The sequence below is a fragment of the Chlamydotis macqueenii genome, chromosome 2 (assembly GCF_036417535.1).
Source record: "Chlamydotis macqueenii isolate bChlMac1 chromosome 2, bChlMac1.mat, whole genome shotgun sequence".
Lineage (NCBI taxonomy): Eukaryota > Metazoa > Chordata > Aves > Otidiformes > Otididae > Chlamydotis > Chlamydotis macqueenii.
In genome coordinates this window covers 155,758,587-155,782,284 of record NC_141557.1, presented here as the reverse complement: position 1 = coordinate 155,782,284, position 23,698 = coordinate 155,758,587, and the positions used below count along the sequence as shown (strand labels likewise).

Here is a 23,698-nt window from a genome sequence, read left to right as displayed (position 1 = left end):
CAAAAAGAAAGTGAGAAAATGGCATCTGGGTTATGTATATATTTTTACCAGAGGTCATTAATGTGGGAGTTGGCTATGCATCCTGCTCCATATTCAAATAGAAACTGAAGAGCAAAGCAGACGTGGTGTCATGCCAAGCTGGGGAGAATGCTACCACATGGAAGGAGATATTAGTTTGCTCTCTGCAAGATCCATTCATCTATATGAAAATTGTTAGTTCATGCTTTTATGTAATTTTCCACACGTCATAGACATCAGTTTAGCATGGCCTTTTTAATCCTGCCCCTATATCCATGCATGCTTGCATGAGTGTATGTGCACATATTTTAGAAACATCCAGTTGTGAGACAAACTTTTGCTAATTGACTTGTACTGGTAAAAATTCCACCCTGGTTAATAATTTTTTTACTACTTTGCATCATTGCAGTTGGATCTGTCTTTACTGGATGACTTCTTCCTCCCTCTTGTTTATCTTGCTGTGAGTTATTAAGGGACTGCTCCATGTGAAACAAGAGGAAATACCAGTACTTTTTCATCTCTGCATTTTAACTCTGTTCTGTTACACATTTTGAGAGACACACATTAAGTAGGAGAGAGGTGACAGAGCAGAAACTGAGGAATGTGTTGCCATACTGTGCCTTATCTTAATTAGTGAATGACCATTTCCCCAGCCAGAATATATTATCTAAGACTAAACAGTCTTCCATTGTTGTAGTTATCTGAACACAATATTATTTTAATGTACTCTTTCCAATACCCCTGTGAGGTAGCTATTAGTAGTTATTATAGATAATATATAATTATATTATCATCATCATTGTCTTTATGATATAGATAACAAACATAAAGAGGCAAAGGTCCATATCTTGTGTAAACTGAGATCTTACAAAGGATTTAGGCACCAAAGAAAAAAAAAAATAATTATTTTATCTCTTTTGTTACCCTATGGAAATAATACATTTTTACAAGTGGAAGTCTGTATCTCAGCAAACCCAGATATGATTCAATATCACACAGGCTGAGAAATAATTTTTCTCTCAAATGCTTATAAGTGATTGGGAACATCTAATGAGGTGTTCCTCCAGCTACAATGCACTGAGCGGATCTGATCCAGCATGTGTACTCACAGAATATCCCATCCATGCCTACTATGTGCAAAACATACTATTCATTACTGCATTCATTAACACAGAGAAATGGCTGTAAGAGGGTTCTTCTATTCAGGAATTTAATAGCTAGAGTGTTTGCAGGGTGTCAGGTTCAAGCCTCACTTCTACTGAGCAAGTTCAAGCCCACATATCCTAACTTCCACCCTAAGCTGTAGGTTACTCAATAGAATATCTGCCTCTGCTGCTTCTCCTAAGGAGAGTCACAGTTTTCAAAGAAGAACTTGAGAACTGGCAGGACTCATTACTCCAGCAGTTAAGTAAGTCCCTTGGGACATGGTGACATGGTTGCCAGATCTTTCCCCAAGATTAGTTTATGTATTCTACTTGAAGAGTGTCTCATGTACGTCATTGGTTTTAGTCCGGTAGGGCAAATCGCCAATAATATTCCTGAACACTGTGATTTGTTGGTTTCAGATTACCGATGGTTTCTCACACTCTGTAGCAGTTAAGGCCACTCTCCCATGCAAAGTTCCTAACCTCAACAGCATCGCATCGTTGGCAGGCAGTGCAGCTGCTGAACAGCCTGCAATGCACAGACACTATATGGAGGGGGGACTGCTGCAGAGAGAGGGAGGGAGGCCACATGGCAAAAATGGGGTGAAGAATAAGGAAGGATTCATTTAGGAATGAATGACAATGATGTTTAAACAAAAAATTCACAGTATATTCACCAAAGGGCCTACTGTGGTGTCCCTTGGGAAAACAAGGGTATCACTTCATAAATAGTCTCATTGTACAGTCAAAGGAGATCCTTCAGTACACCGACAAGCTGAATCCTGCAATTTCTGTTTAAATGCTTGGCTTTGCAACCTAAACAACATTTGTTTTAAGGATACTTAAGGATAAAGAAAGATGGAAGGAGTAAGAATGTAAACGCAGCATACCAGTTTGGGCCCATTTCTCCTTGCAAGTGTCTTAGTCTAAGGCATTTGAGCCTCTGCCTCATGTTCCCACAAGTTTCAGACAGCATAATGAATTTGTTTGTTTTTTAAAGAGGGTCAAGAAAAAGTGAGATCATAAATTTTGCACTGAAATTTAAACTAATTAGCTTAGAAGATCACTGACACTATAAATACTAAAATGTGTAGCTAAGTGCTACGTAAACTACTACTGCACTGCAGAGTGTGAGGAGAGTTAAATAACATGAGCACAAGAGAAATCTTAAATAGGGCTAGGGAGAAGAGGAAATTCTCATCAGTTCAAAATCACGGCCTCAAAGCCAATGACTCTAAGTTGCGTAAGTACTATTTCATCTACTTTTCAATAAGATCTTGTCATAGATGTGGGTCACTATCTTTCTCCAAAGCAGCAGAAAACTTGCTAGCTAATTTGAGAACACATCTTTTCTTTCTGTGTGGCTGGATTTTTGGCATACCGTAGCTCAGCCCTGTTTGGAGCCTTGTAAAAGCCACTTATCTGAGCCTATCGGTAGCCAAACAGAGCACTGCGAACATTCCGGCTGGAGCTGCCAGTGAAATAACGGCTCCCCGAGGATTAACTTCTTCTCGACTATAAAGAAAGCGAGCCTGTGTTACCACAGCATAATGGCCTTCATCTGTAACCTAGATCTTGGCTGGTTTCTTTCAAATGCTTTTTCACTATGCTATCAGGAAAGGAAAAAAGAAAACCCACGTAGTTCATAGGGAACTTCACAGTATCAAATGGTGCCAGTAGGAACCTGCTGTCCCTCCACTGAGGCCTTTTGGAGTAAGCCTGAGAGAAAGGAAAGGTCCTCAAAAATCTTTTTTGGAGAGAGGTATGGGGCAGTACAGGGAGCAGGGGACAAGCACTGCTCCCTTATAAAGAAACTGGTAGAAGAGAAGTGTCCATGTCTGCTTTGCTGCCCTGATGTGTGGATCTCGGGGACTACTGTCCCTGCAGTTTCTGATCACCCAGCCTTTCAGAGCAAGGGACCACGAGCTGCTGTGACATGTCACAAAGCAGCCCAAAGCGTCAACCACTGCCTGCAAACCTCAGCATCTCTTCCTGACTTCTGGGAGGAGCTGGGTCTAAAATAAAACAAGGAAGGTCACCTTAATAGCCTCTGACTACCAGCTTGTTCTGTGCCCAAGGGAACCAGGCATTTGCATCTCCCACAGGCATTTAGACCTTTCTGTCTAAAGTATCATACAGCTTCTCCTGTCAAAAATTTTTCAAGCAAGCTTCTAACATGAAGGACGACAGAGACCCTGAGTATGCAAATGTTTATGTTAAAAATATTTTTCCTCCCGTGAGACAATCTGCCAGCTGATCACAAGTCACCATTCTGAGGCAGAAAGAGAGAAATCCCAGACCCTGTCCACACTGAAGGCCAGTCAGTGTAACTGTGGTACAACTGCATGGACTTCAAAAGGGGGCAGTGTTAAATTAGTGTTGAGTCCTTCGAAAATGTTACCCTGTTCACCTTGAGAGCTGTGAACTCCTGATGATTCAGACCACATTCTAGCTCTTTGTGGAAGATCTATCAGATACAGAATAACAATCTAAGAGGCTATCTAGAACTGGCAAAGGTAGGTAAGTTGGAAAACGGAAACTTAATTTAGACATCTAACTTGAAGTGACTCAGTTCAGAAACAGCATTCTTATATACGCAACAGAGAGAAATAATCTGTTACAGCCCAATCCCTCCTTTCCTATTCCAAACTGTTTATTTGAGGTACCTACATCTATTCATTTACTCCACAGGATGCCCAGACAGCCCTGTTTTTGCAAACTCAAAATCCAAGAAAAGTAATAAAATGCATCTCCTTACCTGCTCTGTAAGGGGCTGTCAGGTACGTGGTACATGAAGACATTTCCTCTGGAGGCAGCAGCCCAGTGATTGGCCATGTTTATGATGGGACATGTGATAAACTGGTCACTGATAAAAAAGAGGAGGAAAAGGGAACAGACATAGTCACATAACAGAAAAAAAAAAAAGAAAGAAAAAAAACTCCACAAGGAACAGAACATTCTCTGTATTGATAGCCTTCTTTAAATTTTCCAAAACAGCTCACATCTGTGCCTTCAGGTGAACTCAGGGAAACCACATTTACCTATGAGCCCAGTACAGCTTAGAATTCACTAAATTTACTGCTTTATGGAGTGTTGAACAATGGTGATGATGCTAAATAAACAAGATCGGACACATAAGGAGTATCCTGGCCAAAAAAACCAATCCCATTTTAGTCTAGTTTATGGGGGCCCATCTGTGTAATAGCATAAAGCCCCTTCTTCTGGCACCACTAGGTTTTGATGGAATCTAGTAAAAGGACTTAATTATTTATTGGGTTAAGGATCAATAATATAATTTCTTCATTTGAATCCGTGTGATTTTACGGGTAGAGTTTCCAGAGATGGAAGAGGTAAGAGACCACTTTTGGAAATATCCTGCAGGACCTCTGGCAGGGCTCATCAGTATGTAATATCTGGTGTAGCATGTTTGGGAGAGAAAGGTTAAACAAGAAGAGTGCAATGAGATAGTTAAATGATCAATTTAACACCAGGTACTGCAATGCAAAAGTATGAGTGAAGCAAATGTATCCAAAACTTCCTAGCTTCCATTGCCCCAAAAAATGGGGCTGGAAGGTGGAGTGAGCTGTAGCTGGAAGGAGCTTAAGCAGTTCAAGAGGGGCAGGCAGAAAACAGGCCACCTTACTGCAACATATCATGTTATGATTGCTCAAGATGAGGAATTACACTCTACGTGTGCCCAAAGACTCAGCATACTCTTTGGGTGTTTATACATCCATAAATACATGAGCACACACAAATGTATCTGCTGCAGAAGTGGAAGGTTTCAATTCTCAGTCTAGTGAATCTGAAAGCTGCTCCTTCAAACTTGGCAGGTAAAAAAAGAATGACTGATGGCAAGAAAGAACAGTGTCAGAGAAGCATAAAAACTTGTTGCTATATTTAATAATTACGAAAGATACTGTTTGAGTAGCTATCTTGGTTCATTAGAGTTTATTTTAAGAGACCACAAGCTACAGGCTGAGTGACCACAATGTGCTTTGACAGATATGGTTAACAACACACACACGAAATGAAAATTGCTGTTCTTCGCATGTCTGCCAGCATGGGATTTTACAGGAGCAGATGGCCTTTGGAAACCAGGGAGTCTGTGGAGAGCATTAGCTCTCAAGAAATGCTTTGAGATACATTTCACCACTTAAAATTGATTCTCAGTTGGTGCTATGGGGCCAAAAAATTCAGCTATTCTGGGGAAGTAAAAAAAATATAGTAACCACAAAAATAAAATGGCTGCTTCTTTACAGACACAGAATAATAGAGTTAAAAAAAAAAAAAAGAAAAAGAAGAAAAGAAAAAGAAACGTATTTTATGTCTGGGAAAAATATCAGAAAATTGCAGCTAAAATAATTTTTAAAGTGAAAATGTTTTAAAACCACAAAATATACACAAATATATGTAGTTTTGACAACCACTTCTGTTGCTTTTTCACACTTTATAACCTGTTAAAACTTTAGCAATTAATTAGAACTTCCTGACACAGAACTTTTCTTGAGTTACACATCTATACTGATGGTAATTTTTTTTGTGAACAAGAACTCAAATCAAACCAAATCAAACCAATCAAACAAAAAAAAAAATCACCAAAAACCATAGCAAATCCCCTCTTTTCTCCACCACCTATGTGATAGTGATGTAGGTGATTGTAATTCTGTAACTGCTGTCTCCTCTCCCTTCTGCTGTAGCTGGAGTAATTTCCAAAGCGTTTAAAGCAGAGGATTTCCATCAGATGTCCTGGTTTCACTGCTGATCCTTCTGCTTGCTTGTGGTGACTCTTTAAGCCATTCACTTCTTTCCTTAGCCAAGTCATTTTCTTCGTATTGTACACAAGCAGGTAATCCCTACCCCCATGAGGCTGCTGCTGGAGGAGCTATTTGTGTATCACCTTCCTGCTGCAAGCAAGCGGTGTGGTAGCCGTCACAGCTTTGCAAAAGTCAGTGTCTGCACCACGCTGAGCCCTGGGCTGAACGTGGATGACCAAATGTGACAGCCCTCTGTTATAACAGCTCCTGATGGAGGTATCTCTGAATGGGAGGAAGGATTCAGTGTTTTATTATGACTTAAAACCTTACTGATCAGACTAAAGAGTTATAGTTCCATAGGTAATGTAGATAATGGAAAGACATTCAAGACGAGTTCTGGCTTTGGCTTCAATGCCTACGAACCGCAGTGCTTCCACGTGTCCTGCACAGATGCCACAGTTATGGGTGGCATGTCCCTGGGACAGGGCAAATGTGGCATGGTCTGAGACTCGGTAAATGGCACAAAACTCATCCCACAGCTTTCTGGCTTGTTTACTCTGTGACCTCAATGCACTGGCACACCTGGACCACCCAGAAATCTTCCCCAAATAGATTTGGTCACTGCTGTTTTGGATCAGATGTTTCCAAGTGAAACTTTGTTCCTGTTCATCTTCTGCTCCCAAAGGCTCCCCTGAAGCAATGCCTGCAGTTCTGATGGAGGATGAAGACCTACTGAAAGGAAAAATTTGTCTCCAAGGTCTCATGGTGGGACAAAAAGCTGTAACACTTGGAGCACAGACACTAGGAGCTTGTAGCTACGTCTCAGTTCAAAACAGGTGAAAGAGCTTGGATGGGTACACTAGGACTCAAGCCACCAGCTTATAAAATAGATCACCTTAGAAATGTAGAGTTTTCATAACAAATCTGCTTGTGAAGCAGGGACAGGAACAGGGAAAGAGTTTTTTGATTCATTTTCTGAAAATCTATTCCACTAAAACATTCAGCCCCCAAGTTAGCACAAAGCAGAAAAAGGAAGTAAGGTGATTTCCCCTCAGTTTGCCTTCTGTCAGAGAAACAAGCTCACCCTCCCCACCCACCCACAGCTCAAGATCTGTATCTGGCTAAAGCAAACCGGCTCCCCATGGGTGAGAGACAAAAATCTACAGTATTGTCACAGACCAAACCACTGTATGACCCAAGGTAAAGATATCCACTAGTCTTTATGGCCTACCATAAGTGTCACGATTGCTGTGGAGTCCTAGGGCAACGAACTCTTCAAACTGACTCTTATGCAGAACTGCTGGACCCTGATGCCATATTCAAGTAAGAGTCGAAGCTGTGCATGTATACTAGGTGGTGTGAACATGGCCCACTGCTCATCTTCCACCTCCCAACGGTCCCTGCCTGCAATGTTTCAATGCAAAGTATGGGAATGTATCTACTAGAGGTGAGTTGTTCATGCATCTGTTGGCATTTCATCACAGTTATTTCTTTCAGAAAAGACTGAGAGGCACTGTGAGTCTACAGTGTGTCCTGATGGATCAAACGAGGCAAGAGTCAAGTATCGTGTTCTCCTTTCACCTCCACAAGAAGACTTCCTACAGAAGCATCCTATTGCCTGATTCTGCTTTCCCTCACCACAGTAAACCATACACAAAGGGAGCAAAATGTGGATTGGGTGACATCATACAGTCACTGTACACTGGCATAACTGAGTACATTTATCAAGGTCAAGGAAATACATGAATAAGTTTAAGGGGATTCCTTTCCCACAGCTAAAATGGAGATTAGCAATGCACAGAATGGGGCTGGAAGCCACTTTTCTGAACATTCACAAATGCTTCACCATTTTACACAGGATACTTACCTGTAGAAAGCCGAACATTGTGAAGAAATACATTTTGCAGGTTTCATAACATAAAAAATAATGTGATTGCTGAAATCAAAGTTTTCAAACTCGACCACACCCCAAATTTCCAAAAACTAGGAAAAGTGACTAACTGTACAGTTAGGTGACTGTGAATAAAAGCCAGTCTATTAGTTCTTCTACTGTCACAGGGATGAGAGGATTCAGGAAATAGTTGATGCAGAGTGTGCAAACAACAAAGACATCTTTGACATGAAAGACTACACAAAGAAGCATTGGCAATCTGAATCCAATACACCTTTCAGGAAAGACAGTTCAAACTTTTTACAAGGCATAAAAGTCAGTCCAGTTTCTGTTTCCCAATGACATGGGAAAGCTCATGGAAAATGAAATCATATTCCTCATTTTGTGTTCATTTGCATAAGGATTTCTCAAGTTTTTCAGAATATAAATGCACACTTGAGATAATCAAAACAAACCTTGTTTGACCTCAATCACACAGTTGTAATAGGGTGAGTTTCTTACCGGGTGGCATTTTCCAAAGCCCTGGAAAAGGAGGAATAATCATCGGTTGAGTGTTCAAGGGAGTAATACCATGTAGCTGCATCTTCAATGAATGAGTTGGAGTCTTCTCCTCCTAGAGCATTTTGCAGAGCCTGATAAAAGACTGTTTTGCTGTTGGCTCTTCCTTGACTTTCTTCAAATTTCTGAGAAAAAAAAATGCATACAAGGAATTGACAAACAAACAAAAAAACCCAACATTTTAAATGAAACAATATAGGTTCTGCCGGAACGAATCCTCTCTGCTGTGATCTCTAATTCCTAGGGGAAGAAGTAGGAGACAGTCCCAGTTTTGCTTTCCCAAGACTGTCACCAACCAGCTGTATTGGCTTCCTCAGAACATACTACAGAATTGAATCCCTAAGCTGGTAAGTCCAAATCACAGGTACAGTTCTGTGCAGATGTTGTTCTAATACTACAGAAACCCTTCTGGCTCCCACAGAAGTAGTCCCCATAGATAGTTCTCCAGTGTGAGTTTGCCCAGTGCTGTCTTTCTGATGAAGTCCCTGCAGAAAATCTAAAGGGGAGAAAGGGGGATATTGCTCCTTCCCTTTGGAAAGTCCAGAAATCAAACATGTCATATAGCCATTTCATGGCTAAACCACTCTGCCCAGGTCCCTTCTGGACTAATATCTGCCTTAGGCCTGGAAGAGAAATCCCTCTCCTCCAAATCCCAATGCAAGTAGCAGCCATGATCTTCAAATTGCATAATTTCTAGGGCCTTTCAGAGAGACCTGCAGTTAAAGGCCCTTTTCCTGAGATCAGCAGTCTGAAATCTTTCCTGACATAAAGGCATCTTCCCAGAGCAGACTGTCCATGTCACTCTTCTAGGCCAAATTGCATACCTGATCTTCTTTTTACCAAAGCTAAAGACTGCTGGAAGTTTTCAACACTTCTTTCTTTGAGGAAGCTTTTTATTTTATCAATTCAGATTTTTCTTTTTTTTTTCTTTTTTTTAAAATTTTTTTTTGTAATAATTTATTTCAAGTTCAGAAACAGAGCAATTTCCTGAAAAAAAAATTAACCTGAACTTTCCTGTTGATCCTTTCTAAAGAGGGAATCTTCCAGGTGTACACTGCCTGACAGTTGGTTTAAGAACTCCAGAGAGAAAGATCTAATAAACCACCTATATTATTTTGGGCAGTCAGTCTGAAGCAAAATAGGCTGGTGTCTGCCCAGTTCAGTTACCATAGATGCTTTACTGAATATAGTATTTCGATGGCCACAGCTGGTTTTCATCACGCTGCTAGGTCTTTCCACAACCCTATACAGAAAGTACAGAGGGAAATTACTTTTGAACAGATTCACAGAAATGAAAGATGGAAAATAAGTTCCTGTCTGCCAAGGCTGAGGCCTATCCTTACTGATGTACTCTACTGCTTTGTGCATTTTGATTAAGTGACTTTACAAGGGATTTCAAAACACTACCAAATATACTAGGGTCCAAAAAGATTTTGGCAATTTTCTTTGCATTTCTAATAAATTTTTCTTTTACTAGATTTTGATCCATGCAATGTGAAGAGTCATGTATTGCCAGTTTTAGTAATACAGCAGTCCTTCGAAAAAGATCTGCAGCTCACACATGACACGTCACTTCATGTGCACAAATGCCACATAGGAAATGGCATAGCACAGTTGCCTGCAAAATCATTCAGTTTAAATACAGCAAGGACATGTATATTTTTCTGCAAGAAAAAGAAATTATCGCTGGAAACCTGACTGCAGATTCACTGAATTCAAAAGCAATCTTCCCATCGGCTTCAGCACACACCAATTCAGCTCCCTACTAACCCACAGAAGCATTGCCGCTGTCTAATTAGGAATCTCTTGTTTGGTGACTGGGGCTTGTGCATTTGGCTAGCAGTTATGGATAAGAACAGATGGTCTTCTGTGACAATGCTGAGCCCAAGTTATTATGCGTAAAGCATCCTGTACAAAGTAACTTTCATGAAATGTTTCCATTTTGTTGTGTTTTTTAAATGGATTTATTACTTTATGCTACATCCATCATAGATACTTAAAACAGAAAAAAAAAAAAGGAAAGAGAAAAATAGTTTAGGGTATTGATTATGTACCCTTGGAACTGATTCTTCACTGCCTCATCAGCTACCAATCTTCAAAATAAACATTACGGTTGAAAAACACAGAGAAGGAGATGCATCATCATACAATGCATAGTTAAACTGCCACATGGTTTTGCGGATGCTAAAATTGGTGAAGACGGAGTTTCAATAATAAGTTTTTGAATGCAAAAAAAAGTTGATGGTTTTTAGATAGAGGAAGACCAGTTTAGGCTAGGAAGTCCCTGAGCTGCAAAGTGCTAGAGATTTGGAGGGCATTTAGCAGAACTATCAGATTTGCTTACTCTATTCTTACAAACATCCACTCTTAGCCACTGCTGAAAACAGCATTCTGTGCTAAATGGGCCTTTAATCTGACTCAGTGTGGTCGGTCTTCAGTTTTTACTGTGCCTATGTACTAGTTTCTGTGATCTTCAAAATGCCCCCAAAATCCTGGTGACCTTTCTCAGCAATCATCGATAACAGAGTAAGATCCTTAAGATGTGTTGAGTCAGATGAAAGAGAACGCAACAGGCAGAGAACGATGAGAAACAGAGCTGGCATTTGTAAGACATTTTGAGATTGTTCATACCAACCAGCACTAAAATAGCACAATCTGAAACATGATGTCTCAAGTGTTGCTTTGGCTACAATATAATATAATTTAAACATCTAACTTTAACATGACAGCATAAAACAAACAATGCATTCAAAATAAAACCTATGAACCACTAAAAAGACAAAGCATTTTAACTTTTCAGAAATTGATTCAATTTGACCAGTTTTCCATATCCAACAAATGTTGCCTGTTAGCAAATACATGACCCAGGAACAATTTTCAAATAGCAGTAGATACAACAGCTGCTACTAGATTAATAGAAACAGCTGCATATTACGTAAAATAATTTATATTCTGCTAACCTTTAAAGAGGTATTAGCAATAGACCTCAGAGTTATACTAGGGTTTTAAACTCTTTTTAGAAAGTAATTAAGAAAATAATTAAAGACAGCAGGTGTACTTCTTTTTCTGTTCCGGTGATGCAAAGCGCTCATAAACATTGTCTAAATAATGAGTTGTATAATGCTTACTGTTCTTGCTCCTGCATCATAGCTTCTGGAGCATACAAAGGCATCCGGTCCAGTGTTTTATTTAAAATGAATTGTAGCAGTTGGTAGACCAAACATTTACATCTTCAAAGGGGCAAAATGTACTTTTCTGACAAACTGGAGTAGTGATAACACTAACAGAGCATGCACAAATCTTAGGTCTTTATATGGTTTTTGATAAATATTGTCACAAAAGATGGTGAAAGACCTGCCAGTCGTTCAGCAGAGTATTTCAAGGATCCCAGCTAGTTACAAGACAAAGTAAAGAGCTGCTATCAGCCCATTCTCCTCACTGATGGCATTTATCAGGACATTGCTCCTCTGGTCATTACAATTAATGTATACATATCTGCCATCTGTTGCATGTTGCTGAATACCTTTGTCCATACAGAAATTAACTGACTGTAATACAGTGCAGGATGGAACATCTGGTCTACATAGATCCAGTTCCTTATATGGGGTAAATAAACTATATTTCTATCTATACAAAGTGCAACCTTAGTCTTCCAACAAAAAAAAGAAAGTTAACAATCCTTCCAATGTGGAAATTACATAGTAGGCACAGAACATATGGAGGTTATAAAGAGGGCCGTACTGGCTTACATGCGTATACAGACAAACATAGATATAGATCAACATGAGTGATTCCATATATTTCATGCCAGTAGGAACCATTAGATTCTCCCACCTGAGCATCATATATAGCACAGGGAGAACATTTTGGCCAGTTGGGAATTGAAATCAACATTTTTAGAGGTTTCTGCTCAGTTGCCCTAATCTATGACTGCTCACAGTTAGTATCCCCAAAGGTCTGCCATGGGAATTGCAGTTCACAGGTTCAGGCTTAACTGCTCCATATGCCACATAGTAGCGCATTACGGCACCATTTGCCATTCCCTTAACAAATTCTGCTTTTTTTCTCACTTAGTTTCAGCCATCTGATGGTTGCACTGGGCATGAGTATGAAGTGCTCCAGGAAGTGGTAAATCCGTCTCAGTTCACATGAATAAGCATTCAAGTGAATGCCATAAAACGGTCATTTCCATGGGCAAGACATTGAGCATGAATGTTCAGCATACTCTCCTGCAAGCATCACTGAGAGACCTCAGCCTTTAATTGTAAACAAATAGAACATAAATGTTTTGCTAGCACATAAGTGGTGCCTTCTGTCTTTCTATTTAATTTTTTATAGTAAAGGTCTTAACAAGCATAAGCATAAGCACAGTATTGCAGTGAGAGCACAGAGACACCCAACACAACCAAATACCCGTAAGCCCCCACAGAACAACATGGTGTCAACTGGATTTACCACCTTCAGGTCTGTTTGCAGTCTACAGGTTTTACTCTCACTCCTTGGACTCAACATCCATGTAATTCCAGTCTAAGGTGATAAGATTTGCATCACGTCTCAAGCTTGCTTGCATCCAAATGGCTAAAAGTGTCTCCTCACCATTTACAGGATCAATATTAATAGAGCAAGACTAGAATAACTAGAGCAAGTCCTTGGCTGAATTTGTCAGCATAGCTCTTACCAGGAACTTGTGGAAAAGGTCATCAGGGGTTAAACTTTTCTGTCCCCCACTCTGTGCATCTGACTACACTGAAATCCATCATCCTAAAGGAGAAGGAAATGAAGAACTTTGCCAATTCCATACACTTGCCAGAGGACCTTTCAGTTGTGCCATTTATCTACCCAAATACAAGCATGGTTCTTCTCTGTACAGAATTAGAGCACATCAGCAGTTGGATTTTCACTCCAGGGAGGTTTGGTCTCCTCTTTGTAGAACAGATTAAATAACTTGGTTATAGTCAGACTCAAACTAGGAACTATGCCTTAGTTCCCTGAGTTGAGCTCACTGCTCTGTCCATCAGCTAAGTCCTCCCACCTTCCATAGTGTATCAGTAAAATCAGTTTTGGTTTTTCCCAGAAAGATGCAAGTCAGATCTACCTCAAGGGAATTCTTAAAAAGAATAAAGTAGAAGAATGGGATACAGTGTGGGTTCTCTCAAATCCTTCTAAGTCTACTGTGAGGAGAGGAGAGTTAGCACAGATCAAAGATCCCTTTTGATATTATGAAAGAGGAAACGGGGCACAGACTTCTCAGTAACAACCACCATCCGCACCAGTTTCTGTCACTGTAGCTAAATACATCTGTGGCCTACTCAGGACTTTATCATCTGACTTTGACTGCAACTGTGCATGGTTATGGCTATGATGTAGAAATGCTCTTGAGGACATGGAAAATGCATGTTCTTAAATAGTTCAGTGACGGAGGAAGCATTACAGTTTCCCAGAAATTAATACACTATCTGCATTGACAAGTAAGAAATTAGGAAACTTTAACCTTGCAGTAAGTTTTTAAGAAAACAATCTGAAGACCGGAATACAGACCAGTCAAAAAAGTCATATTCCCTCAAGCCCTAAACACCTGAGGACACAGGAAAATAGAAATAGAGGAAAATGTGCACAAATAAAAATCATCAGTTCTTACTGAGAACATGAAAACAGCATAAGGAAGTCAAAAGGAAGAAAACAAAATATAACCACCTACCATGAACATTATAATTTTTTTTTTTGGAACAGAGATGGAATCTGACTTACAGCAGTAGCACCAAGTAAGGTAGGTACTATTACAATAGCTAGTAAAGAAGTTAACTATCATTCTGAGTAAGTATGGTTAAACCCTTGCCAAAAGAGATCAGAAGATCTCCAGCAGGAGGAGATTTTAAGACAGGTCTGAGATTGGGGTAGATATGACCATTTCTTAGGGTTAAGTTGCACCAACTTTTTGAGTCTCCTTCCAATTTTATTTTCTGCAAGTCTTTAAATAAAGAAGATATTCCACATTTTCTTTTTGGAAAAGAAACATTTTCCTGCTGAACTCTCAGCTAAAGTGTTTTTCCTTTTAATTTCAACCTGATAGTGCTGTCTTCTACCACTTGTATCTTTCACTAACACCATGATTTTTTTTTTTCCGTAATTTCTCATGCATCATGGAGTTTCATTTTGGTGTTGCAGACAACTGTCACATTTGGAAACAGTCGTAAAGGAACAAATTTCACTTCCTAGTCTTCATCACATGACATGTAATGAGGTTACTGAGGTTTACTGCCCTCTCATAGGGTCTGGATCAGTATCTGCAGGCCTCCAGCATCACACTCCATTTCCTACGCTTGACTTCCTCTTTAATTGATTCCAAAAGAGAAAGATACATGAAATAAGAGCAGGAAACTTCTGATGGAGAATAAACAAGTAATGTGAACTTTATTCAGGTGGGCCAAAAAGCCTTATTTCAGTTGGGTAATTTTGTCATTCATTCTGAGGTAAATTGGTCTACGTGTTACTGATTACCAGCAATGAGAAGCTGGGATTGACCTTTCACTGCCTCCTAAGAGATGAAATCCACACAGTTACAGAAAGATACCAACAGATCTGCAGTTCACTAGATAACCCTCAAAAGAATCCCTGCTGTGTTACATTCCTCTGTTGATTTCTTAGCATATATCTGAGCACGTTGGAACATCTAGTTTAATTTGTTAGTGTTAAACAGGGAAGTGCTATTATTACCATCATAGAGAAGGATGAATAAACTAGAAGTGGTTGATAGGCTGTCTCAAGAACAGGCAGTGCCAGTGGGCTCACAAGAAGACGTAAAATCCCTCTGGGTAGACCTTCATGATTTTGCAGACTTCTATGTCCAAAGTACAGCATGGACACGATTCTTTTTTTTTCCACTAGTTTAGCTCTGAAACCTTAGCCCACACATTAGGCCAGTGCTATTCTTAGTCACAGCTAGTACTTATTCCAAATCATCTTTACAAGAAAACATTCTTCTTAAAATCATCACAGAAAAAATCTTGCCGCAAAAAAAAAAACCAAAAAAACCCCAAACATTGGCATGGAAAAGACTGACTTAGCCCTGCTGCACAGTGAAGAACCTTTTAACCAGGTTATGATCTTGGTTTCTTCTTTGTGAGATACAACTGAGATTGCAATATAAATAGAATTTTAGAGACAGTAAAACATACTGCTGCATGTTAATACATGCTAAATCATTACTGATCTCTCACCTTTTCCTATCTCCCCCAGTAACGTCAATAAAAATATATAATAATGACATTAATCAGCCTAAACAGGACTGGTGGGAGATGGATAATGCCTTTGCAGATTTGCATGAAGTATAATTCACAAATTGCAGAAATCACAAAGCACCTATCATGGCTGCATATGATTACTGACATCACTATAATAATAGTAATACCATCAGTTCATTAACAGTGAGTCTCTTCCTACCTTAATTGCCTTAGCTCTGCTGATCAACCCATCTTGCTGAGCACTTCCAATGAGCAGATCTACTTTCCGAAGCTGAGGGCGCTGCAGGGCTTTAGCTAAAGGTTCCCGAAGGTAAATTCCATCCATCACTGGACCCCAGTACTGGAATGGGCCACTTATAGCTAGGAGCTAGGTTAGTAAAAAAGCAATAATAGTGCAGTTAAATTAGCTTACCCTGATCATTTCCATTTTACTTACGCTTCAGAAAACTGAGTTGATGGCCTTCATGTGAACAACTGATCAGTTAATGTAAGCGCAAACTCACCACTGGTAGGAAAGAATGTTTTTGCTGAGTCTCAGAAGATTAAATGAGCCAAATAGACCAAGAGAATTGATGGTCTTATATTAATAAATATATTGTTTTAAATTAGAGATTGGCTTTATGCTGGTCCTGATCAGAACATATGTTGCCAGTGGGTGTTTTAATCTGTGAGTAAATGATCCATCACTAGAATCGTTTACACTGCAGTTTTCGCAAGTCTCCCACTTAAGAGACAGAGCACTGATATCCCTCCCCACTTCCTTTTCTGCAAAAATGCAGTTACTGAAGCTACAGATATTTGATTCTCCTCTAGGGTAACATCCAGGGGCAGATGAGGGGGGGCTGAAAGAAGGCAAAAACTATATTTAGATTAATTTTGGAAGATGCGGTCAAAGTAGTGTAAAAGAATTTAGTCTAAAGGAGAATCAAGCTGTGAGTATTCATAGGTCAGAGGTGGATGTCATGGACATCAACCTCACTTCACCAAAGCTAGTTCAGTTCCTCTTTCACAAGGATTCAGCTCAATTTATTTTTTAAGCTTCCTCACAGCTTCGTGTCAATGGCACCTTTTTGATTCCTTGCCAATGGCATATATTTTGCTATGGTGCACCTTAGTCTGTGCATTGTTGAGGACACGAGCAGGCAACTGGCGGAGGCAGGCTACAATATCCTCACTGGTGGCTGGAGGGCACCCCACATCTTCAGCCAGGACTGCTGCTTGGGTCTGCGCTCTGCTCTTAGTAATAACGGATGCTGGAGAAAAAGCAGAACCTCCCTGGAAAAGAAAGACAATATCAGTCAACACATGCTGTCAAAATACCTGGTCCCCTGGTGCAGGTAAAAAAAGATGAGAAGCAAAATGTGCCCAGTTGCAGAATGTAATGATAGTTAAATCATAAGAAGCAAGTTCTAACAATCAAAGCAAAGAGGAGAAGGATAGATTTGTCTGTTTCCAGCCCGGCTATGGTTATTGTGGAAGACCTCTGAAAGGTGTCTATGTTACGTCTATAAACAAATCACAAATCTTTGTCTTTCGGAAAACTTTTCTGGAAGGAGAAACATCCAGACAGGAGTGGATACAAAGAAGTTGCTGTGAGGCACATCAGGGAATGGAGAGCCCATCTTACAGGAGGAGACTAAATAGAGTTTTACTTCCTTAACTACGATAAACAGAGACGGAGAGCAGGTATGATGTTTATAAATGAATCCATGAAGAAGAGCTATTTATACCTGAAGACAATTCTGGCACAAGGCTAAATGAGCATTAACTATTCATATTGAGTGTAAATAAATTAAGGCTAGAAATGCTAAGATCGATATCCCAAGGAGTGGTGAGGGTTTAGAAGAGCTATGAGCAACGGCAGAAGGACCAAAAGGCTGAACCAAGCTGCAGAAGATCAACCAGAGACAGACCACATCAAAATCAGAGCACAGGCTAGAGTATAATCTCTATCTCGGACTCTTTCTTTCTTTCCTTCAGCTGTGCCAGTGGCTGGAGGGCACCCCACATCACAGCATGGAAAATGTTCTCACCAAGAAAAGATGATACAACATTATTGAGTAACCATAAAAAATACTTATTGAAAATGCAGATAACCAACATAAACATAAGATCTGTCCTAGAACAGAAAGGCTGGAATAGGTCTGACATGGTTCAAATTACTAATTTCCATACACTTGCATCAGTTTACTGTAATAACTGCTGAGATTAGCTTCTGTCATATTAAAAAAAAAAAACACCCTAGATGCATGATATGAAAGACCCTGATGTATCCAGCTGATTAACTCACTTGTTACTGAATTTGCTCAAAGCATAACTACAAGTCTGAAAAAACATAAAACCAGTAACAAGTTAAAAAGAAACAGAAAACAAACAGCAAATCCTTAACCAAAAATTGTCTCAAAATTTTGAGTCTGAGTAACTGTGCAGCCCTGGCCAGCACCCAGGACTTGTTTTATATTTCAAACAAGCAGACTCATTGATACTAATAGGATACCATTGCTCACAATTGAAAGGTTTCTCTTCCTTTTTAAGGTATCTGGAAAACAAGCAGTTATTAGCTTAACGACTGCATTGCAGATGATTGCAGATAAGCAAAGGAAAAAGCTAAGATGGTCCATCCTGGGGCACTAGAAAAGCCATCTCTGGTTTTAAGAGGGCAGAAGGACTAAAGAAGAAGAAATAAACAAGTCTTGGTCTTGTTCCTCACTTTCACCCTCAACTTAGACAAGAACTTGAGTGAGTAATGGGCTTTATCCTCACGTGGGATTTGCGGTGGCCTGCGGTGTTCCTAAGGCACGATATTTGCCAGCTGCTGACTAGGTACGCTGACTCAGTTGGTCATGAGAGACAAAGAAAAATATCCTTGATGAGAGCATCTCTGTGCGTGGGTGTCTCCCCAGGACCAGAATGAGAATGTTGCTTTTTTTTCCTGGCTGTCGGAAGAGCACATTCTCCAGAACTGAGATGAGTGAAACTAGAAAAGGGACAACATTGTCTGCATGCCAGCATCCTTCAGAAAAGTAGCCTCCTTGCTGTTCATTTGGAACAAAGAATTATGTGCCTCCTTGGAATAGCAGAAAAATTTGACCTAGGATTGCACAATATTTATCCACTAATCTGGCAAACATATTCTTGAACATCAGATCTGAATGTGCTCAGCATGCTTTATGAAGTATTCAGTACGTCTAAATGGTGTTCATTTAAAACAAAACAAAACCATTAAAAATAAAGGGCTTCAGTTTCCTAAATTCTGAAAGTAGAAGTTTCTGTGGAAATTCTGAAGTTGCCTTATTAAAAGGCTAAGTTTGACAGGGAAAGAGAGTACTCAGATCAGGAAACACACAGAAACAAAAAATTCACTGGGACCAAGCAAAATACCTTAGTGTATGCTTGATTTCTAAAACATCTCCTCCCAGGGATTTGAAAAAATGTGCAAAATTCTTCTGTCTCTGAGATCTCCACAAACTGAAAGATTGTCCTCGGGTCAAGTATTGAGTCAAACAATGAGAGCAAAACGTTCTGGATAGAAGTGTCCCGCCAGTCCTCTCTGCAGAGGGAGAGTTAAAAACCTGTTCCCTCTTCTGGTGCATCTGAAACATGTTCCAGGCTCTGGAAACACGGCTGCTCTTAATGCAGAAGTTAGGCAAGCAAAACTGTACCTGTTCTCTGTTTTTCAAATTCACACCACAATTCAGGCTCATTGTTTCCTCACTCACCAAAAAATTCAGGAACAAATAAGTGAGAGCAGAAACTAGAGACTGCCCACAATTACATTTCTTTCTTTTTGAGCCTGTAATTTTCACATCAAATCAGAGAATGACAGAATCATAGAACAGTTTGAGTTGGAAGGGACCTTCAAAGGTCATCTAGTCCAACCCCCCTGCAAGGAGCAGGGACATCTCCAACCAGATCAGGGTGCTCAGAGCCTCATCCAACCTTGTCTTGAATGTTTACAGGGATGGGGCATCCACCACCTCTCTGGGCAAACTTTTAAAAAAGATTTTCCCTAAATGCTGTAGCCACATTAGAACACAGAGGATAACATAGTTGCATTCAGCATTTCTATTGGCCTCTTTCCCCATAAAATAGTAATTTATTTGTGTGATTAGTCCCAGTAACCAGTAATGAAGGAGTTATATGCTTTTAAAAAATACAACTATTTAGGTGGAAGCAGAAATAGTGGAGGGACTGTTCATTTCCATTACATGACACCCATATTACCGTCAACATGACAGAAACATGAATCAGGAAACCAAAAATCATGAGATCAGTTAAAAAATAACGAACAGTATGTTCTTTTCGTTAGTCTTCAGGTTTTTAATTCTCCAGGAATTGTCCTGTATCTATAAACACAAGAGCTAAAAAATTGACTTTTAAAACTAACAGCTGAGATCACATAATCCTGCAGAGTAGTTTTTTTAAAGTAAGCCTCTAAACAATGTGAGATATACAATAAAAATGTGAATGTTAGCCATCTTGTCATCACAGAGTATTTCCTATCTCAGCATCATTTAGAAGGACTGGGCAGGGAAACAAAGCCAGACACAGTTCTTGTTTCAGTTATCCTTATGGATTCACTTGATGTCATCAGAGGAAGTTCTGATGATATTTTTGGAAGCATTTGGTACTGAACTGCTGAGAAGAAGCAGTTGCAGCTGTGTTGCACAATCCACAACAGCAATATTACACTGTTCTCCTACATTCATGGGAATAGTGGGAACATTACAATGTTGGGCAATAGTATCTACTGTAACAAGTGATGTCATTTACAATGGAAGGCCCCTTCAGGGGGCTTTGCAATCATTTCTTTATTTCTCTTTTCAAAATTAGGGGTTAAGCTAGACAGTAGAAAACCAGATACTAGGAAACTTTGCAGCTCACAATGGTGAGAAGCTGACGAATGCAAATCGGTATTACATGAAGATGAATTCTAACTTTGATGCTAGGCTGTGTTCAGCTGAGTTGAGGCTGGTACCTCTTGCAAACCTCTCTCTTGGGACATCATAGCTACAGACCTGTAGTGGTGCTATCCCATTCATGCCAATTCTCTCTCTGCTTGTTGGGTACATCTAACTATTCTTTCTGCTTCAGACGTCTCACAGTTTAGGAACTTCTAGTTAAATAGCATCCCTTGCTGCTTTTCTGATGATATAATAAAAAAGAATATATTGACTATTACTGTAAGCTGTACCTCTGTCCCCCAACATACACGGAAAAGACAATTGCCACATAAGCTGCAGTGCTGAATGTCTTTTAATTCCTCATTTACTCTGGAAACTCACTTCTGCAAAGTTTTTTAATACTGATTCACAACAGATCTAATGATTAGAAACTTCACTGCAACTGGTTTTTATCACCCACACTCTGTAAACCCAAACCCTTCTTCCTTTCCGTACATCATGACCTCTTGTTTTTTCCAACCTGACTTGAAACTGAAAACCCTGCTTGAGCCACATTTGGCTCTTCGACACATGCACTCCCTTCAAATTAATGCAGGTTTTCTGATGGTTGCAAGGCTGCAGACTCCTTATGAAGCAGGCTGTCTGTTTGCCAAGAAGTATGCTATACATGATGCAAATAAGTAATAATAGTAAACACTAACGCTTCTACTTTCCCAAAAGAGCCACCTGTACAGCAATATTTTAGTTGTTAAAGACCACGTTCCTATACAGCTAAGCACTCACAACTCTCAGATGCATACAGTTTACAGCCAGAAATATCTGTCAGACCATCTGGTTTGGCCTCCGGCATAGCCAAGGCTCTTCCCTTTCCTGACTGCTGAGCTCAAGCGCTTATGTTTGACTAAAGGCTGATCTTGCAGAAGGCACCTGAGCTGGGCTGAGAGACACCGAGAAACGGCTACTACAGTCGCTGTCTTTGCAGTTCATGCCTGAAGATAATCATTCCACTACCAGAAAACTGCACCTTATTTTTGTTTGAGGACATCTTTAGTTTCAGTTAATGTCAGATTTAAGAGACTGTTTATATCCTGTTTCTTTCTCCCTGCAAAAATAAGCAAGCTACAAGTAAGCGACCACTAACTCTTCTTTCCAATTAGCTTAACAGATTGTTCTCTAAAAGACTGGATTTAAGGCATTTTCAGAAGCTGTTTTCAATCGGAGGCCTTTTTTTTCTTTTTCTTGCAGGGTTGTATTTCAATAGCCTGCATTTCCCTTCCTTAGACCTCTAATTCTGCATAGTGGCAAGTGCTTACAACACACCAAAGTTGCAGGGCTCTGCAAATGCGAAGATATTAATGTCATTTTTTTTTCCAGGCTTTTTGAGAAAGTTTGTCTTCAAGAACCTGGAGGAGTAGAAATCTTAGGGACCAACTCAGGGAATCTCTACCACAGCTATGTGGTAGATGTGGCAAACGCCAGCACATGGAGTGTGACAGGGAATTGGCAGGTCGGTCCAGCAAGTGGAAGGGAGACTGAGATTTAAAAATTTTTCCCTCCATAATCATCTACTAGAACTGTGATTTCCAGACAAAAATGGTGGAAAGAAGAAGGTTCTCTCTCTGCTATCAAAAATATCATTTTGAAGAAGGAAGATTTCTTTTTTATGTATGAGTCTTGGCAAATCCCTCTGCTGTAATCAGAGGCAGTCCTGCAAGTGCAGGGTTCCTCTCTCAAGTGACTCACTGAGTGCCTGTGTCAGGTTAGTGACTTGAACAACAGGATATGAATACTTTTAAGATGACATATAAAGCCCCACTTAATTAATATGAAAACTTTCTTCCATTTCAATGTAAATATTACCTTATCAATCATCTTACCATTTTAAAACAAGTTATTTGTTGAATGCACTGAAAGGGTAAAGTGGCTCTCATCATTGCAGGAGGGTAAAGAGCCACTAGAAACAGGCAGAAATGACATGGAAATGGACAATTTTATTTACCTCCCTTCACAGTGAACTCATCTCTTCCCCTACAAGCATGGCACAATCCATGGCTAAGATTTATTGTGTTTCCAGTGGAGCACATTCTGTCAAGAAAATTCAACCTCTTCTTTAGTGTAACCAGTCTTTCCTGCTCAGTCTGAGACCTAACCCACTCGTGAGTGCATCTTGGGATGTAACCTGATTTCTTGCAAAGGCCCCATCAGACTCTGACCATCAGAGTCAGCCTAAGGCAGATATTCATGAGGAGGATCAGGAAAAGGCAGAGCTCTGCCCCTGCCTATTCCCATGTGTGGTGCAGACATCCCCCAACCCGTGATCTTTTAATAATTACAGAAACATTGAACATCCATTTGGTGAATGCTATTAGGAAACGTGCATCCCACACCCTTGTGATTTGAAGAAAGCAATAAGGTCCTAAACAATCAAAATATAACTGGCAAGGATAATCATGTGGCATTACAGTAAAACCACTTCCCCAGAGCAGTGTCTATAACGCTGTCATGGCTTTGTGTTGCAGACTGATTTGCTCATCAGGCTCCCTAATGCTTTCCTGTCCCCTCAAGGTGAGGATTGCTCGCCCAGCCCATCAAAGAGAAAGGATATTCTTCTGAAATTACCATAGCTCCAAATTTGGGCAGAGCTTTGGATATTTGATGGCTGTCTCCTAGTTCCACTAACGCTTACAGAACAGCTCCCATACTTGTCAGCTTTTAGTTCTCATCATCAAACAGATTGGCATTACAATGAGCATCTACTCAGAGCTATGCTGGTGTAAGCAGGAACTCTGCCTTGGTTTTCTGGTGGGTTTTTTTTGTTTGTTTGTTTTGTTTTGTTTGAGATTTTCATTTGGTGGTTGTTTTTTTTTTTTTTAATTTTACTATACCAAATTAGGCATCACATCTTGATCATAAAATCAAAGGGCAAGCCTTAATAACTCCCTTCTATGTTCATATCTGCAGTACCATATTCCCGAGTGACTTTAGTCAAGTTATGTAAGAGGTTAGTATCTTTTTCTCCCCGTCTCAGATACTGAGATGAGAGGGGTCCTCGGGCTCCTGCTTCTGCACTTTGTACAACCGATTTGAGAATGCGCTTTGTAGACAGCCTTTCACTCCACATTCCTTCATTGCTGATATTGAGCTTCAATTATTTGCAGACAGAGGTGTTTTGGGGTGCAGAGTG

General features: G+C 39.9%; 1 protein-coding gene across 1 annotated transcript in view; it reads right to left on the bottom strand.

Moving 5' to 3' along the window:
• The window catches only part of TG (thyroglobulin), a 156,175-nt gene that overhangs the window by 13,285 nt on the left and 119,192 nt on the right, over nt 1-23,698 (bottom strand). The window contains exons 42-45 of the mRNA XM_086742634.1: nt 16,721-16,885; nt 15,810-15,977; nt 8,313-8,494; nt 3,922-4,029 (exon numbers count right to left, since the gene is read on the bottom strand). Coding sequence (XP_086598760.1) covers nt 3,922-4,029; nt 8,313-8,494; nt 15,810-15,977; nt 16,721-16,885 — 623 coding nt within the window. The remainder of the gene's footprint in view (nt 1-3,921; nt 4,030-8,312; nt 8,495-15,809; nt 15,978-16,720; nt 16,886-23,698) is intronic.